Below are 18,642 nucleotides of genomic sequence, written 5' to 3' on the forward strand. Positions count from 1 at the left end.
AGCATACAACATGGCAAACGGTGAAAAGACAGACAAACTTTGTGGCTCTCCAGATGGAGCAGAGAGGCCGAGCTTTCCCTGACCTGTTCTCTGTCTAGGATGGGATAGTCCCAGGCAAGTCCCTGGCACATGATGAGACTTTGCTGGAATCCTCTGTTCTGTAAAGTTCAGATGGGCAATGGCAGGGGCAGCAGACACAGAAGAACACAGGGAGAAAGGACTTTCTTTTAGGGCATGGCTCCTCCTGGCAAGCAGAAGAGGTGCCTGTCAGGAGAGAAGAGTAACATGCAAGCCTTCCACTTCTGGGCAGAGGCCATGGCTCACAGTCCAAATTCAGTCCATGGTTAGTTTTCACAGGCCACGTGGTCAGAGGATCTGCAGAAAGTGGCAATTTCAAGTGAGCTGTTGTGTTGCTGCCTCCTGACTCAGATTTTTTATAAAAAAACATGATCCTGTTAGTAGACGTTTTGTATTCTTCATTGTTATTAGGGTGTTTTTTTGGTTTTGTTTGTTTGTTTGTTTGTTTGTTTTATGTGAAAGTCAGAGTTACAGAGAGGAAGAGGCAGAGATCTTCCACCCAATGGCTCACTTCTCTGGCTGGAGCTGGGCCAGGCTAATTCTAAGAGCCAGGAAACTTCATCCTGTTCTACCACATGGGTGGCAGGAGGAGACCAAGTGCTTCTGCCATCCTCTGCTGCCACACCAGGCCATTAGGCAGAAGCTGGATCAGAAGTGGAGCAGCTGGGACATGAACTGCCATCATAGGAGGTGGCTTTACCAGCTATGGCACAGTGCTGGCCTCCTCACACACTGTCCACTACTGTAAGAAGTCCATTGTCACGTCTTATACTTCTTGAAACAATTTTTTCAGGGCAATCAGAGAGTAACTCTGGAGAGTAATTGTCATGTGCTCCCAATGGACTCTTGCCACTGAAGCACTTGTTCAACAAAGATGTTTATCTGCATGCATAGAAAATGAGGTAGCTCTCATATTGCAGTTAAAGTACTTCTACTAGGGTTTCTAAGAAGAAATGTTTTTCTTTTATATTATGGAAGATTGATTTATTTGGAGCAGGTACCTCTGCCTGCATCCCATATGGGGGCTGGTTCATCTCTTAGCTGCTCCACTTCCAAACCAGCACCGTGCTTGTGGCCTGGTGAGGCAGCAGAGGATAGTTCAAGTCCTTGGACTCCTGCACCTCTACGGGAGACCTAGAAAAACTCCTGGCTTCAGATCAGCTTAGCTTTGGCCATTGTGGCTATCTGGGGAGTGAACCAGAGGACAGACAACCTCTCGTGCTCTGTTTCTTTCTGTCTCTCCTCTCTGTAAATCTGCCTGTCAAAGTAAAAGAAGGTAGGTAGGGAGGGAGGGAGGGAGGGAGAGAAAGAGAGAGAGAGTTCAGCAAGGATCCTGGAATTCCATCTGAGTCTCCCACATGAATGACAGGGACCCAACTACTTGGGCCGTCAATCTGCTGTTTTCCCAGGCACATCCCAGCAAGAAGATGTATCAGAAACAGAGTAGTCAGAACTCAAACCAGAACTTACATGTCGGATGTCATAACAAGGAGTAGCTTAAACCACTGTGCCATCATACCACCCCCAAGAAGTATTTTTATTTCCTGAAAAATAGCATTAGAAAGCATTTCACATTTGAATGCAAGTCCTGCTTTATTTGGGGGTCTTAGGGCCAGGAAGAAGGTTCTGTAAATATACATGTCCCTGAGACCAGGGCACTCCTCTGCCTAAGTAACCCCTCCATTCTTTTCTTCCTGGAATGGATTGGTCTCTCATTTGGGGCTAGGGTCCCAGGGTGCTGAATAAATTTATTCTTGCTAGGTGACTGAATCTTAGAGTTCCTGCAGATTTAGATAAAATACCAAGTTGCTTTAATCTGATGGTATTGGGTTTGAGCAGGACATTTTCAGCTCAGCTCAAATAAGTCATCAGAACACCTCAATGTTGTAGGGGGAGAAGCAGAAAGGGTGACACGCGGAGTCTCCGATGAAGGAGAATCTAAATGGCTTCATTGCTGGAGAGCATGGTGAGATATCATCTCTTCTTGGGTGTGAGAACCCACCCAAAGGAGAGAGCAAAGCATCATGGAAGTGCCAAGCACCATGTTCCTGTACACCCACCTGCACACAACCACAGCGATGATTCTGAGATCCATCACCACCTGTGCTCCACTGTTCAGGGGTGGAGTTATCCTATCATGGGAGGCACTGGTGGGAAAGAGGAGGTTTGGGGGGCAGAGCCAGCTCCTCTAGCACTTTCTGGGGTCAGTGGGAAACCTCCTTCGTGTTTGTATGGTAGCTAGCAAGGGACCCAGAAAAGCTTGTATATGTGGAAGGAGAATGAGAGGAATAGTTGGGTTTAGAAAGCCAAGGCCTAGAAGGCAACTCTTGGTAGCAGCCAGCTGCCAGCAGGCTAGTGAGTCCTTCCAGAAAACCCTGCCAGCAACCCAGCCTCATAGGGATTTATCTCCCCACCCTCTTTGGACTCCAACCCAGGAGTTCCAGGGAGGTAGAATGGGTCCATGGAGCCAAAGGGATCTTGGATTTATAGGGTGGCAGGAGAAGGAGGTAGGGGAATGTCTTCTGCTTCCTTTCTTTATCCAAAGTAAAGAATGGGTTTACCTTCCATGTCCCCGAGGAAAGGGGGCTGTTCCTCTAAGCTGCAGGACAAGGAGCTCACATCCAGAGAAAACACTCATGCAAGATTCCCCCTTTCATATTCTCTTATAATGGAGAGGCCCCGGGCATAAGGCACAGGCAGTAGAAATTGGTTTTTCTGAGTCTGGAGCCAAGATACCATGTTTCTGTGTGCTGAGAAGCAAAATCTCTGAATTTCTAAAAATAGTGTGCACCTGCAATTATCTGGTGGTATGTGGAATCCTTGGGCTGAGTAGAAGTCTTATCATTTTTAAACCATGCCTGTCTTAGACAGAAATGTTACATACCATTGTGACACTGGTTACATTTTGACAGATTGAAATGAATTCTCATTTAGCAGGTGTCTCAGCAGTTGAAGAAATAGGTCCTTAATATGTCTGTTCTGTGGCTACTCCTGGGTCTCCTCGCACTGACTGGTGAGTGATTTCTCTTCCTATTTAAAAATTTTCTTTGCCATTTATTTATTTTTATTGGAAAGTCAGATTTATAGAGAGAAGGAGAGACAGAAAGTTCTTCTGTCCACTGGTTCATTTCTCAAGTGGCCGCAATGGCTGGAGCTGAGTCGATCCAAAGCCGGGAGCCAGGAGCCTCTTCCAGGTCTCCCACGTGGGTGCAGGGTCCCAAGGCCTTGGGCCGTCCTCGACTGCTTTCCCAGGCCACAAGCAGGGAGCTTGGATGGGAAGTGGAGCAACTGGGACAGGAACCAGTGTCCATATGAGATCCTGGCAGAGGCAAGGAGAGGACTTTTGAGCACTAGACTACCACACTGGGTCTTCTTTTTCCTATTTCTTAATGTTTGTTTTATTTATTTGCAAGGCAGAGCACACATCTTCCATCTAGCAGTTCACTCCCCAAATGCCGACAACTAGGGGGGCAGAGGGACGGAGTTTGTTAAGCCAGAAGCCAGAAATTCAATCCGAACCTTCCTGTGGATGGCAGGGACCTAACTGCTTGAGCCATTGTCTGTGGCCACCCAGGGTCCACACAGTAGGAACTGGAACCAGAAGCAGATTCGGTTGGAACCAGACATTCCAGTGTGGGGCTTCACCTGTTTTGTGTCACAGTGCGGACCTGTTTTATGCTTTCTCAATGCCTTGGAGGCAGAACAGTTAGGCATAAGAACATAATGGTATTTCTGGCATTTGCAACTCAGTAGAAAACATTTTTATCCTATGATGCTTACTAAATCCTAGAATTAAGAGCATCCATGGAGAAGCAGCCTCTCCCTCAAAGCCCTACAAAAGCATGGGCTTCTCCAGAAATTGGAGGAGGGTTTTTAAATCACAGTGTCCTGAGGCTAAACTTCAAATAGATGAACACGTTATTGGAAGCCTTTTCATGTCCACTATACAAAATTTCACTGGAAGTACTTACTGAATGTAAAGACCATATATCTCCATGGAAGCATTAGGGCAGTTGCCTTGGTAGCACTGATGGGATCCAGATGGAAAAGGAGTGTCCAGGCAGGCAAGGTGTGAGTGGGCTAACCCGCCAAGGCTGCTGAGGCTGTGTGATGGAACTTCAACTGTGGTCCCAAGGTTCCTTGCACCTAATGCCAAAAGGGAAGAAGCAAAGTTGCTTAGGTGGAGCAAAATTTTTCCTGCCTCTAAATTAAAAAAAAATTCTCAGATGGGGTTTGGTTTCTTAAAACTTGTATTTATTTGATGGAAAGAAATTGAGAGAGAGAGAGAGCGAGAGAGAGAAATCTTCCAACCACCAGTTCACCCTTTATTGCCTGCAATGGCCAGGTTGAAGCCAGGATGTGAGAACTCTGATACGGGTGACAAGATATTTGAGCCATCACTTGCTGCCTCCCAGGATAAGTTTTACCAGGAAGTTGAAATTGGAAGCAAAGCCAGGGCTTGAACTCAGGCACTCGTATGTGGGATGTGGGTGTCCCAAGCTGTATCATACGGAAATTACTTTTGTAAAGATTTATTTTGAAAATCAAAGAGGAGAGGGTGGGGGAAAAGGGAAACCTTCCATCTGCTGGTTCACTCCCCGGATGGCTACAATGGCCAGCACTGGGCCAGGCCGAAGTCAGGAGATTCATCTGGGTATCAGAGCCCAAACACTTGACCATCCTCCATTGCTTTCCATAAGCCGATAGCAGGAAGTTGGATGAGAAGTAACACAGCCTGGACATGAACCAATGCCATATGGAACATCAGTGTCACAGCAGAGACTTTGACCACTGTGCCAAATGGCTCTCAGATGGCATCTTACATTTATTTGTTTATTTACTGGTCCTTTCATTTAGCAAATATTTAAAAATTCTTATAAAGGGAACAGGCTAGCTTTCCCTGCAAGTGCAGCATCCCATACGGGTGCCAGTTTGTGTTCTCGCTGCTCCACTTCCCGTCCAGCTCCCTGCGTGTGTCCTGGGGAGGCAGTAGAAGATGACTCAAAGCCTTGGGACTTTGAATCCATGTGGGAGACCTGGAAAAACATCCTGGCTCCTGGCTTTGAATTAACTCGGCTCTAGCTGTTGCAGCCATTTGAGGAATGAACCAGCAGATGGAAGATATTGCTCTCTATCTGTCCTCTCTGTAAATTTGTCTCTCCAATGAAACGAATTAATCTTTAAAAAAATTCTTACAAGATTCTAACCATTGGGACTATAAGGAACTTTGAGGATCATGTAACGTGAATATTAAAAATCCTGTAAGACAGAGAACCAACTGCAATATGAAGAATATTTGTTGTCTGGCGCATGGGGAGAAAAAGAGTATTCTGTTTTTTTTTTTTTTAAAGATTTATTCGTTTTTATTGGAAAGCCGGATACACAGAGAGGAGGAGAGACAGAGAGGAAGATCTTCCATCCGATGATTCATTCCCCAAGTGAGCCGCAATGGCCGGTGCTGCGCCTATCCGAAGCCAGGAACCTGGGACCTCTTCTGGGTCTCCCACGCGGGTGCAGGGTCCCAAAACCTTGGGCTGTCTTCGACTGCATTCCCAGGCCACAAGCAGGGAGCTGGATGGAAAGTGGAGCTGCCAGGATTAGAACCGGCGCCCATATGGGATTCCGGCGCGTTCAAGGCGAGGACTTTAGCCGCTAGGCCATGCTGCCGGGCCCAAAAAGAGTATTCTTAAAAAAAATTTATTTTTGAAAATTATCATATAATTCTGTATAGTCTGGGATTCCACTCCCCCTAATTTCCACCCCTGATTGATTTTTCCCATAATGTCACAAATCTTCATAAGGAGTTATAATTCCATCAGTCTGCTATTTAAGTATGCCCTGACATTGCTGATACAGACCATGTCAGATAATCCATCATCCCATTGTCTAGATATAGCCAACAGTTTCTTTGGGAGTCCATCTTTTCTTTGGAAGCAGAGATGCCTGTTGCATTGTATCTTCACATCTGAATATGGTAGTCTTCATTACTCCATCACTATATATTCCAATTTGCATGATGGTTTCCTTATATTAGAGAGAACATATGGTATTTCTAGTTTTTGTGATTGACTTATTTCACTGAGCATAACAGTCTCTAGTTGGGACCATCTAGTTGCAAATTGTTTTAATTTCTTTCTTTCTAATGGCTGAATAATATTCCATGGAATAGATGTACCACAGCTTCTTTAGCCACTCTTTTTGGATGGCCATCTGAGTTGTTTCCATGTATTGTTGTTATAGATTATGCTGCTGTGAATATAGGATTACAGATCCCATTCTCACATGTAGTTTTAATTTCTTTTGGGTATATTCCTAGGAGCGTCATATCTGGGTCAAAAAAGAGTATTTGTCACCAATCATAAAGACAAAAGTCCACTTTTAAGTCTTCTTTTTGAAAGATTTACTTGTTTTTATTAGAAAGTCAGATATATAGAGAGGAGTGGAGACAGAGAGGAAGATCTTCCATCCACTGGGTCACTTCCCAAGTGGCTACCACAGCCAGAGCTGAGCCAACAAAGCCAGAAGCCAGGAACTTTGTCAGGTCTCTTACGCAGGTGCAGAGTCCCAAGGCTTTGGGCCGACCTCCACTGCTTTGTTTGAAAATAGACAGAGGCATAGACAGATCTTCCATTCACCGGTTTAACCCTCAAAGACCCACAACATTAGGGGCATGACCAGGTTGATGCCAGGAACCTGGAACTCAGTCTGGGTCCCCTGTTGGGTAGCAGGGACCCAAAGCACTGAGTCATCACCTCCTGCCTCCCAGGGTCTGCATTAATAGAAATCTAGAGTCAAGAGCTGGAAGTAGGGGATAAACTCAGAAACTCCCTTGTGGGATGCAGGCGTTTTAACAGCTATGCTAAATGTTGTTTCCCTAAAGTTTTTAAAATAGATTTATGAGTTACTTTTATTAATATCATTCCATTCCTAGAAGGATGTTGAGAACCCTCCTAGTGAATATTTTGGGTTGATTTTTCTCAATTTGCAGCCTCATCTGAAAGCAGCAACTGGGGATGCTATGGCAACATTCGAACCGTGGACACCCCCGGAGCGTCTTGTGGGATTGGAAGACGTTATGGTCTGCCCTACTGTGGTAATTGCAATATTCTGGTCTGTTCTGGCCCTCTCAGCAAGGCTTCTTGGCACCCACTGTTTCTCACAGTCCTGCAGTCCCAAGGGTGGCAAGAACATTGGATGCAGAGGTCAACGTTGTTGTCAGCACCCTGGCTCTATTTTCCTGAACAAGCCACTAGGCTGCCCTGAGCCTGTGGTGATGGAGATGGATAGCAATGATTACAAGGCCATTAACTCATCCACATAACACAAATGAGAATGCTTTTTAAAACCCACAGACGTCTTTAGAAGGTTAGTGTCCAAACCAAGTCAATTAGGATTAGCTTTCATTTTGCCCAGCATTTTCATTCAAAGAAATATTTTAACTCGTGTACTTTTTAAAAATTGTCCCTGAAGATTGGAAAAGCAAGTGCTGTAAAGGAACTTCCCCCAAAGACTTACTGAAGGGTTTGGGGGGAATGGCTCCCTCCCATTTGTGCCCTTTGTTGCGGATGAACAAGGGACAATTTGTTGAGTCACTCTGTCTGCAGTGCTTAGGAACTGGACCCATGGTGCACCTGCACCACTGGACTGGAATTGTTCTGGGAAGGTCAGATCAGCCCCTACAAGCCCATTAGAGAGTCACTGGTGGCCACAGGGGATGCTGAGTCAAGCTGGGAGGAGGAGAGTCCTACACCCAGGTCTGAGAACGTTCACTAGAGGATTAAACCTTCAACCTTGGTTCCACAGTCCCGGACTGCTCCCTAGATTCTAGCAGAGAACCTCTGTGTCTTCTTGAGCTGTGAATCGCACCCAGCTGTGGCCCTTCTTCTGTGCTTGCCCTAGGAGTCCGTGCTTCTGAAAGGCTGGCAGAAATAGACATGCCACGCCTCCTGAGATATCAACCCATGATGCGAACTGTGGGCCAAAGATACTGTGTGGATCCTGCAGTCATTGCTGGTGTCTTGTCCCGGGAGTCTCAAGGTAGTAACGTTCTGGTCCATGTGGGCTCCGCAGATGATGGAATTAGAGCGGCGCAGGTAACTGTCCATCCATTAATGTGACATGTAGCCTTCTATTTCCTGGCACAAGCCCAAGGACACACTCGGTTTGGGTTGCTGGTGCAGTGCCTTTGAACAGAGCATGGAGTTGTGAGACCACAGTTCTGAGAGATGTGAACAACGATTTGTTCTCAAAATAATGTGTTCCCAGGAAACCACTGTGGTCTGAGTTTCCAATGAAACCACAGATTACATCTGCTTGATTATTTGGTAACTCTGTGACCTTACATAAGTCACTTAATTTCACTGAATCTCAGTTGCTCCACCAGTAAGATGCCATTCTTATAGAATTACAATGAAGATTCAGTGAAAAAAGTATCTGGTATTTGGTAGGATACCACCAAATACTATTTTTTTTCTTTGTCTTATTTCTAAACTATTCTTGGGTCTGATGATCAAGTTTCACTTTTTTTTTTTTAAAGATTTATTTGTTTTTATTACAAAGTCAGATATACAGAGAGGAGGAGAGACAGAGAGGAAGATCTTCCATCCGATGATTCACTCCCCAAGTGAGCCACAACGGGCCGGTGTTGCGCTGATCTGAAGCCAGGAACCTGGGACCTCCTCCGGGTCTCCCGCGCGGGTGCAGGGTCCCAATGCATTGGGCCGTCCTCAACTGCTTTCCCAGGCCACAAGCAGGGAGCTGGATGGAAAGTGGAGCTGCTGGGATATGAACCGGCACCCATATGACCCTGGTGTGTTCAAGGCGAGGACTTAAGCTGCTAGGCCACGCCGCCGGCCCTCAAGTTTCACTTTTGCACTAACTCTGCCTTATGGCATGTATCAGATATTTGCAGGAAATTGGCCACTAACCCAATTACTGGATAACATCTGTGCTGGGGAATCAGTGATGGTGAGAGTAAAAAGAATGAAGTTTTTCCTATTGTACCTGAAGCTGGTGTCTTGAAAAACCTATGAGTATTGTGGTCATGTCTTTAAGCTTTTAGGAAAACTAACTCTGTAATTTTTTCAATTGGCTTCCTTGGAATTCTTTGTATGACACCTAATTAAAAAGTACTTCCAAACACTCATTTTCATCTGGGGACCCATCCAGTAATTGGATGAACTGGGGTAGGGACATGTGACCTTTCTATGACAAATGAAGGCAAGGAGCCACAGTGAGGTGGTTGCCACTTGAAAGTCACACACCAAATGCAGAACCAGAGCCAAGACCAACTTGTGACGCTAGGGCTGACATCTTGCTGCTTCTTTGTTCTGCCTCCTTTGTAAAATGCAGTTCCTGCGAAAGAGAGTCCATTACCCTTGAAGATGAAATGAAAACTCACAAGGTTCAGAAATTTTTTCTAGATATCTAAAAACTTACATGGAAGTGTTACCTAAAGATGTGTGAGAAAGGGCAGACGTCATTCCAGCTGGTGTAACACCGGAGGGGTAGTTACAGAAGCATCTCTCTCTGGCATGATGGATGTGTTTTGCATTTGCAGCACCAAGGGGTGACCTCAGATTGGAACCTGCACTAACTGTGTTTGACTTTCGACTTGGTCTCTTACCATGACCCTGAAGTAGCCATGAAATGTCCGTTCATCCCTTTCTTAGCTCAAATCTTGTAGCTTCATGTTTTTTTTTTTAAAGGACTTGCTTAACTATTTGAAAGACAGAGTGACAGAGAGAAAGAGAAAAAGTGAAAGAGAGAGAGAGCGATTGAGAGCCTAATCCTGTTCTGGATCAACTCTCCAAATGACTGCAATAGGCAGGGCTGACCCAGGCCCAGATCAGGAGCCCGGAACTCCATTGAGTCTCCCACACGGATGGCAAGGGCCCAAGCACTTGGCCTGATCTCCCCTGCCTGCCCACTTCAGTACTTTTAAAATTAAGAGCACGTAGCAAGAGATCTGTCTTCTTAACAGATTTTACTTAAATGTAACACTGTACAATGGAAATTTGTAGATTTTGGGTACAATGTTGCACTCAGGTTTCTCATAATTTTTCATGGCAAAATTCAAACTTAACACTTGTTGACTGGTAACTCCCCATCCACCTCCCAAGAGTCCTGACAACCTTCATTCTGTTCTTTGCTTCAAGGAATTTCATTATTTTGAACACTTCATATAAGGGGAATCGTGCAACACTTGTTATTCCATGACTGCTTATTTTACCTAGCATAATGTCCTCAAGGTTTGTCCTTGTCGTCCTATACGGCAAGATCTCCTTCCTTTTAAAGGCTGAGTAACATTCTATGGTGTGTATGTATCACGTTTCCTTCATCTGTCATCGGCATCTGGGTTGTTTCTCCTGCTGGCTGTTGTGACTAGCTCTGCAGCAAACACTGGAGTGTTCATATCTCCTTGAGATCCACATTTCAATAAATACCCAGAGGAAGGCTTGTGAGGGTCAGAGGGTGGCTTGATTTTTAAATTTTGAGGAATTTGTGTAGCATTTTCCACTGTCCCATTTTGCATTCCCATCAACAGTGCATAGGGGTTCCCATTTAGCCACATCTCCACATCTTTATTTCCTTCTGTATTTTTTTGTTTGTTTGTTGCCAACAACCATCCTGACGGTTGTGAGTTGCTTCACTGTTTAATCCCCAGGAAAGTTGAAGGTGGCACTGGTTCCACCAAAGGTAGGAGAAAAAGCGAAGGGAAATGAAAGAGCCGCGCTGAGCCTGGCAGACACATGGCCTTTCCGCCAAGCCAACCTAGCTCACCTAGGTTTTCCTCTGCGTCCCTTCCTCCAGGGTCCTGCCCTTTATGCTCCCACATCTTGGATCAGTGAGCACCAGGTTTCCCAGCTGACTGAGGTCCTGACTGCCAGAATCAAAGAAATCCAGAGGAGATTTCCCACCTGGACTCCTGACCAGCACCTGAGAGGTATGTGGAGGTGGGCCAATTGTTTCACAGCACAGAATTAAAAGGGACATAGGCAACCTGTTGCCTAGACTTGCCCTAAACCACAGTTGCCTCCCAAAATACATTTAGGAAAGAGTCCAGATGAGCTGCTGAGCACCCTGCACAGTGCCCCTGAGCCTTTCGTATGCATTCCAGGTGGACTCTGTGCCTATAATGGTGGTCCTGCCTATGTCCGAAGCACCCAGGACTTGAGCTGTGAATTCTGCAACGATGTCCTTGCTCGAGCCAAATACCTCAAGAGACATGGCTTCTAGTACTTCCAGTGAATTCTAAGCCCATTTCCACCAATGAAGCTTCAGCTGGAGTTATAAGCAAACCTGTGGAACTTGCAGCTGTCAATTCGAGTTTAAGACAAGTCACAATAAATGAATAAGGAATACTGATTCCTCGTATTGAGGCCTCATGCTTATGGTATCTATGTGTGAGCATTTCTTTCTTTTTTTAAAGATTTATTTATTTTTATTTCAATGGGAGATTGACAGAGAGGAAAGATAGAAAGATCTTCCTTCCACGGGTTTACTCTCCAAATGGTCATAATGGCTGGAGCCAAGCTGATCTGAAGTCGGGAGCCAGGAGCTTCTTCCAGGTTTCCTAATTTGGTGCAGGGGTCCAAGATCTTGGGGCATACTCTACTGACTTCCCAGCCCATAAGTAGGGAGCTGGATCAAAAGTGAAGCAGTGAGGATATGACTCAGCACCTATATGGTATGCCAGCAATTGAAGGTGGAGGATTAGCCTGTGAGCCACCACCCTAACCCATGCATATGCATGTGTGTGTGTGTGTGTGTGTGTGTGTGTACACATTTCAAGATATTTCCATGGAAGTTAGTTATTATGTTTCTGTCAGCTGACAATGATTGATGTTGCTAGATCTGACAAATAGAAATATAGGAAAGTCAGCTTAAATTCCAGAAATAGAAACTTAAAGCTAGGCCTTAGAGATACAAGTCTGGGGCCAATGCTGTGACACAGTGGGTTGAATGCCTGTTTAAGTCCTGATGCTCCTCTTCCAATCTAGTTCCCTGCTAATGCACAAGATAAGCACATGCTTGGGTCCTTTCTACCTCCGTAGCAGATCCAAAAGAAGCCTCCTGGCCTAACTTGGCCTAACCTTGGCTGTTGCTGTTGTTTGGGAAGTGAACCAGTAGATGGCAGATCTCCCTCTTCCCGGAGGAGAAATCTGGGTTTGGAGAAGGTCTTGTCCTTTACAAGTTTTGTGACTAAAACAAGTTTCTGTGGATGAAATACTAATGAAATGTCTAATTGGCATTTCTTTTGTTTGTCCAATGGGATAAAAACGATACACATGTCGAGGCTGGTGTGAGAATCCAGCACCAATAAAAAGCCTTGCTTCTTGTGTCCATTCAGGCTCCTAAGTTAATTATCCCGACTAGAAAAGGAGCCTTTGTGAGGAATGAACAGGACTTGGCATCCCCATGTTACAATTCCTAACACAGTGGCTGGCAGGGGAAGGTACCCAATAGGATTTGTTAGTAACAGTCTAGTTCACACTCTTGTTTAAACCAACCTTTGCCTCAGTTGCACCTGCCATAGCAACATCACAGTGCTCATGGTATGCTTTGCTTAGCTGAGTGTTCTCTCAGGATGAGAGATACTGCTGGCCTCTACCCAAGCTGCCCCAACTCACCGAGGACCAGTGTTCCCTGAGGGAGATGGTGGGGCTCCTAGTGTTGTGGTTTGAGGACCTGGCTCCTCTAGTTCCTGCACGGAGGGGGATGGCGACTGAGAGGTGGGGGTAGAGGTGTGGCCACACTCACTCTGGCAGCTCTTTGTTCATCTTCATGGGCTACCTCCTGACCTGCATCAGAACCCAGTCATCTGGGTCATTGCACATTGCCTCCTTTGCATTAACAAGATGTTGGAGACAGGAGACAGCTCCAGGAGAGAAGCCCAGATGCTCTGAAATGGAACATGGACATTTTAAGTGTGAGATAAAATATCCACTCCTTGTGGAGACTTCTGACTCCCTAACAATGTCAAGAGGAAAGAAAATTTGGTTTGGGGCTGACAGTCAAAGGGTTGTGTAAGAGACAGCGTGTCAGAGTAAGTATTAATCACGTTAACGTTGAGGGTTTTGGTGTGCTTATTTTTTAAGAACATGCTTTTCATTAGGAAGCCCAAGATTTCTTCTGAGTCTAGGCGTTACGTCACACAAATCGCTGTGTCCCAAACCAGACACAATGCAGACACAGTTTATGGTACAGCTGCAGAGTAGCCGAAGATGACTTTCTTGAACAACTTTCCCACCCCATCCCCAGCTGGTAAACACCCTTATTTAGCTGGTAGCCTTGGTTTTCTCTGCACTTAGCAGTGGCTCAACTCAGCTGCCTCTTGATTGGCAGTTCACACCAGGGAGTCCTTCAACTGTTCTTCAAGAAGAGCTCTTTCCTGAAAACTTCCAATTTGTTCCTGCAATCTAAGATCATCCAGAGGCCTCGCAGCCTCCTGGAACCATGTCACCATCCCTGAATTAAATTCAATAATAATAACAATAAAAAGACAGACTGCACTTGTAATCTAGCAGTTAGGATACTGGCTTGGACAATCATGTTGTGTGCTGGAGTACTCTAGCTCCTGACTTATGTTTCTTGTTAATACGAACTCTTGAAAGCAGCAGGAATGGCTCAAACGACTGAGTTCCTAGCACCTTTGCAGGAGACTTGCACTGAATTCCCAGCTTTGAACTCTGGTCATGCCAGTCACTGGAGATATTTTTGGGAAACTGTAGATGGGAACTCTTTATCTCTGAAATACTCCACTAAAAAAATAGTACTACTTTGAGAAAAAGAGCGAGAGAGAGAGAGAGAAAGATTGAATTTCAGGGCATACATGGAGAGACTGGAGTGGCCTCTGGTATATTCAGAGAATAAAGGATATTAGGACAGTACTTCTTGAAAGAAGGTGAATTGATCTGTCCTATACTTGTGGGAGCTGGAGAGCTCTGATTGCCCAGCAGAGGTAGCGTCGTGTAAATCAGGCACTAAGTAAAACTAGTTGGTTAGAGTAGGCGGTTTCCCTGGATTGGTTCTAGGAGACAGTTTCTGGAGCAGGCACCTATGACCTGAGTGTTGCCCCTTCTTTCCCAGGGACTTCACCTCTGCTGTAGTGGAATGTGACGGGATGATGCCATCAGCATACTGAATTTTCACAGTTGCCTTTGTAGCTGTCTAATGTTGCAACTTCCACTTTCCACATCTTTTCCTAACTTAGTCCTTTGTGTTGATGGAGCACATCCTCCAGCAGATTTCCAAGAAGTGAAAGAGAAGTTTCTGAAAGTCTTCAATCCAAACATTTTTCCCCGATTCGCACACGTATTGGTGATTTTGCTCAGTGTGGAATTATGGTTTACAGATAACTCCTCTTGAGAATTTTGAAGGCAATGCTTCCTTCCCTTCTGGCTTTGAGGCTCAGTCACTCCTGAGGAGCTGGAATTCGTTTTGATTTTAATCTTTTATATATGATACTTCTTTGCCTTGTCTTTAGAAATGTAGATCCTGGGGGCTGGCATTGTGGCACAGTGGGTTAAGACTTTGCTTACAATTCCAGCACCGGCTCCAGTCCATCTTCTCTGCTTTGGATCCAACATACTGATAAAGCATCTTAGGAAAGCAATGGAAGGGGCCCAAGTGAGCATCATCCTCCTGGATCCAGCCTGGCCCAGGCACAGCTGTTGTGGGCATTTGGGGAACAAACTAGTGAATGGAAGATCATGTATTTTCCTCTCCTTTCCACTGTCCCTCTGCCACTGTCTATTCGCGGTCACTCTGTCTTCCAAATATTTTTTTTTTTAACTTAAAAAAAATGTAGGATCTTATCCTACATTGACCTTCACAATGCTGTGCATTCATGGGGTTTTGATTTTATCCCCTATGTTGTGTGCTCTGTTGGTTCTTTCAATGTGGAAACTTTAAAATACTTACCTTGCTGACAATTTCTTGCACTCTTTTTTCCGTCTTCTAACCTCTTGTTCAGAGTGGATCTCCTGGACTGTCCTCTAGTTGTCTGTTTTTGCTCTTCTGTGTCACCTCAGCCCTTTTATTTCCTAGAATAGTTACATTCCTACTCTTCCCTATTTTAAAATAAACATTTTTCTGTTTTCAAGTTTCTGTTTTGTTCCAAGAGTAATGTGTTGCTTTCTGAATATTCATTTCAAAAAACATTTTATTTATTTGAGAAATAGACCGTGACAACATGGATAGATGGATGGATGGATGGATGGATAGATTGTTATTGAAAAGTCAGATTTACAGATAAAAAGAGAGAGAGAGAAAAATCTTCCTTCCTCTGATTCACTTCCCAAATGGCCACAACAGCTGGCCGGAGCAGAGCCAATCCCAAAGCCAGGAGCCAGGAGCTTCTGGGTCTCCCAGGCAGGTGCAAGGTCCCAAAGCTTTGGGGGCAATCCTTCACTGCTTTCCCAGACCACAAGCAGAGAGCTGGATGGGATGTGGAGCAGCCAGAAAATGATTAGTACCCATATGGCATCCTGGTGCTTCAAGGCGAAGATTTAGCCACTGAGCCATCTCGCCAGACCTGATAGATAGATGATAGATAGATTGATAGATTGGTAGACAGGCAGACAGATACAGGACAGGCAGACAAGTCCTCCTATCTGCTGGTTTACCTACCAAATACCTGCCGAAGTGAGGGCAGGGTCAGGCCAAAGCCAGGAGCCAGGAACTCAGTCTTGAAGTTCCATATTGGTGGCAGGAGCCCAGATACCTGAGTCATCAACGGCTTCCTCCCAGGGTGTGTGTTAGTAGGAAGCTTGAGTCAGGAGCAGGGCTGGGATGTGGGAATCTTAACTCCTAGGCCAAACACCTGTCCTTGAATGTTCCTTCTTACAGCATTGTGCTTGGGTTTCGTGACCACAACATCTTTTCTTCCTATTGTGGAAATATTGAGAGTCCTCTCTGCATCCCTCAGTTGTTCCTGCATGATCTGTTTCTTCCTGGGTGTATTTTTCTGCTTCTTTTGGTCTTTGGACTTCCTATTAGAGGTTTTAGTCAGATTTCAGTACTTTCTAAGCTGTTAATCAGATTTTCAAATGAGGTCTAGGATAGCTTATAAGAAGCTCTCAGCACATGGTTGGGATTATTATCCGTGTCCCTGGATGCTGTTCACCAAGAGATTCTCTGTGTCTGTCTCTTTAGATATTTTCTGGTCCTGTTTTCAAGGGAAAACTTATCTGGGCTGTCATCCAGAAGGTAAGACATGGCTGCATGTGAGATCCCAGTGAGCTAGCGGGCTGAAGAATTTAGCGTTCAGTATCTATTTCATTTAATCTCCCTGTTTGCTCTGCAATTTCCTAATGTTCCAGGAGTTTTCCCACCCAGAGACTGCCGGTTGCTTTTTGTAGAGATTTAAAACTTTCTTGGGATTGGGGTAGGGGATCATGGTTTCAGCTGCCTCTTGATCATCTTTCAAATTGAACGTTCTGTTTCATCCCCCACTGAAGCTTGTTTCAACAGGAGTCCAGGATTTTACAACATGAATCAAGTTCTTTGCTTCCCCACTGCCAAGGCTAAATCTGACTTTCTTATGCCTGTCTTATCAGTGACTTCATGGTCACCTGTTCTCTGGCTTTTTATCTATTGATACTCTAGGAATTTCTCTGAAAATTTTGTTTTTAACCATATTTTCTCTGTCTTTTAAAAATATTATACCTAGAGTGAGTTTTATAGATTTCCCCTCCAGTGGATTTATGCCTTTTGTCTCGGCTCATTTTTGTATAGTTCTCACAGAATGCCGTTGAATGGATAACTTCTAAAGGAACTTATTTGGCTGATGGTTCTGTGGGCTGGGAAGTATAAAGGTGTGGAACCATCAGCTGCCCAGCAGCTGGTTAGCGGTGTCTTGCTGCTTCCTTCCTTGATAGAAGGTAGAAGGACAAGAAAGCAGCAAATCCTAAAGATTTTCAAAATGACATTTCTTTTTGACAGCTGAGTCAATACGAGGTCCTTGCAGAGCACTTGAAATTATTGAGTTTTTCTGGCCACAACACATTGATTGTTGAACCTTGTTTTTTTGTGCAACTCTTTTTCTTTTTTTCTTGGCATGTGATTAGACGAGGATCCAGCCTACAGTACATTAGGACTTATATCTAAAAGAAATAATAACAGTAAGAGGGACTGGCATCATGGCTCAACAAGTTAATCCTCTGCCTGTGGCACCAGCATCCCAACATGGGCACTGGTCCTGCCTACTACATTTCTGATCCAAATCTCTGCTTGTGGCCTGGAAAAGCACAGGAAGATGACCCAAAGCCTTGGGACCCTGAACCCATGTGGGGGATGGGAAGACGCTCCTGGCTCCCAGCCTCAGCTCAGCTCCAGCTGTTGAGGTCATTTGGGGAGTGAACCGGAGGATGGCAGATTCTCTCTGTCTCTCCTTCTCTCTGTAAGTCTGCTTTTCCAATAAAAATAAAAAGAAATCTTTTTTAAATAAATAAGAGAAAGAATAACATCCCAGTGAAAAGTGATCAAAAGATAAAAGAAAGCAGTTCAGAATGGAATGAAAAGACGCCCAACTTGAGTGGAAGAATTGGACTTTGTCCATTCAGCTTAAGTCTGGTAATGGCAACTTTGATGGACACGTGGAAGGTAGTCCTGCTGAGCTCCCCAGGGTAAACGTAGCACAGTACTTTTTCTTTTCTTTTTAGATTTATTTATTGCAAAGTCAGATATACACAGAGGAGGAGAGACAGAGAGGAAGATCTTCCATCCGATGTTTCACTCCCCAAGTGACTGCAATGGCAGGGACTGCACCGATCTGAAGCCAGGAGCCAGGAGCTTCTTCTGGGCATCCATGTGGGTGCAGGATGCCAAGGCTTTGGGCTGTCCTCTACTGCCTTCCCAGGCCACAAGCAGGGAGCTGGATGGGAAGCGGAGCTGCTGGGATTAGAACCTACGCCCATATGGGATCCTAGCATATTCAAAGTGATGACTTTCGCTGCTAGGCTACTGTACCGGGCCCTAGCACAGTATTTTCAAGAGCAATTTCAAGACATCTGTTATAGCTGAAGATGAAATTGAGCTTATTTGCCATGCCTGTAAGTACACACACTTAAAATTGGAAACATTCACTAATATCTTTTCATGACCTGCTTAAGCAAAGAGCTTATTGAGAACATCTTTTCCTGTCATGAAACAGGAAATCTTACGATCAAAAAGTTCTCATGGAAGGTCCTAACCCTTGTTCCTTTCTTTCTCCCCTTGCGTTACACTGTCTGTTCTAGTCTGACAAAATGTCCCCAGAGCTTTAGCTTACACAGTGCAGGAGGACCCATGACTGTACATGCCTCCACTGTTGGCGGGGACGTGACACAGCCTGAGACGGTCGACTCTGTTTAGTGCTCTCAGAACGCTGCCCTGCTGGCCAAGGCTGAGGGAGTACAGGGTCCTGACATGTTCTACCTCCGCATGTCTAACTCACAGCTGTTCACTGGCGCCCCACATCTCATCCTTCTGCCCTGCGCTCCCTGCCCAGCCTTCACTCCACACTCCATTGCTACGTGGGCTCTTCTGCCAGCATTCTGGCTAACCTCTCCCTCTGACCTT

At 45.2% G+C, this 18,642-nt stretch overlaps 2 protein-coding genes across 2 annotated transcripts in view; one reads left to right on the forward strand and one right to left on the reverse strand.

The window, feature by feature from the left end:
- The first annotated feature begins 3,010 nt into the window (after positions 1-3,010).
- On the forward strand, positions 3,011-11,316 carry LYG1 (lysozyme g1). Its single transcript, XM_058667530.1, has 5 exons — positions 3,011-3,091; positions 7,067-7,171; positions 7,978-8,171; positions 10,891-11,023; positions 11,198-11,316. Exons 1-5 carry the CDS (start codon positions 3,049-3,051, stop codon positions 11,314-11,316), a joined length of 594 nt encoding a protein of 197 aa, XP_058523513.1. The 5' UTR covers positions 3,011-3,048.
- The window catches only part of MRPL30 (mitochondrial ribosomal protein L30), a 30,532-nt gene continuing 22,013 nt past the window's right edge, over positions 10,124-18,642 (reverse strand). The window contains exon 7 of the mRNA XM_058667534.1: positions 10,124-10,467. The gene's annotated coding sequence lies outside the window, so the exon portion shown is untranslated. The remainder of the gene's footprint in view (positions 10,468-18,642) is intronic.

Source organism: Ochotona princeps, chromosome 8 (assembly GCF_030435755.1).
Source record: "Ochotona princeps isolate mOchPri1 chromosome 8, mOchPri1.hap1, whole genome shotgun sequence".
NCBI classification, from domain to species: domain Eukaryota; kingdom Metazoa; phylum Chordata; class Mammalia; order Lagomorpha; family Ochotonidae; genus Ochotona; species Ochotona princeps.

Excerpts from the sequence above, each read along its gene's own strand:
- LYG1 (XM_058667530.1), top strand. The coding sequence starts at position 3,049 with ATGTCTGTTCTGTGGCTACTCCTGGGTCTCCTCGCACTGACTG. Across the intron at positions 7,172-7,977 it reads TTATGGTCTGCCCTACTGTG|GAGTCCGTGCTTCTGAAAGG; the intron begins GTAATTGCAATA and ends TGCTTGCCCTAG. Across the intron at positions 8,172-10,890 it reads ATGGAATTAGAGCGGCGCAG|GGTCCTGCCCTTTATGCTCC; the intron begins GTAACTGTCCAT and ends CCCTTCCTCCAG.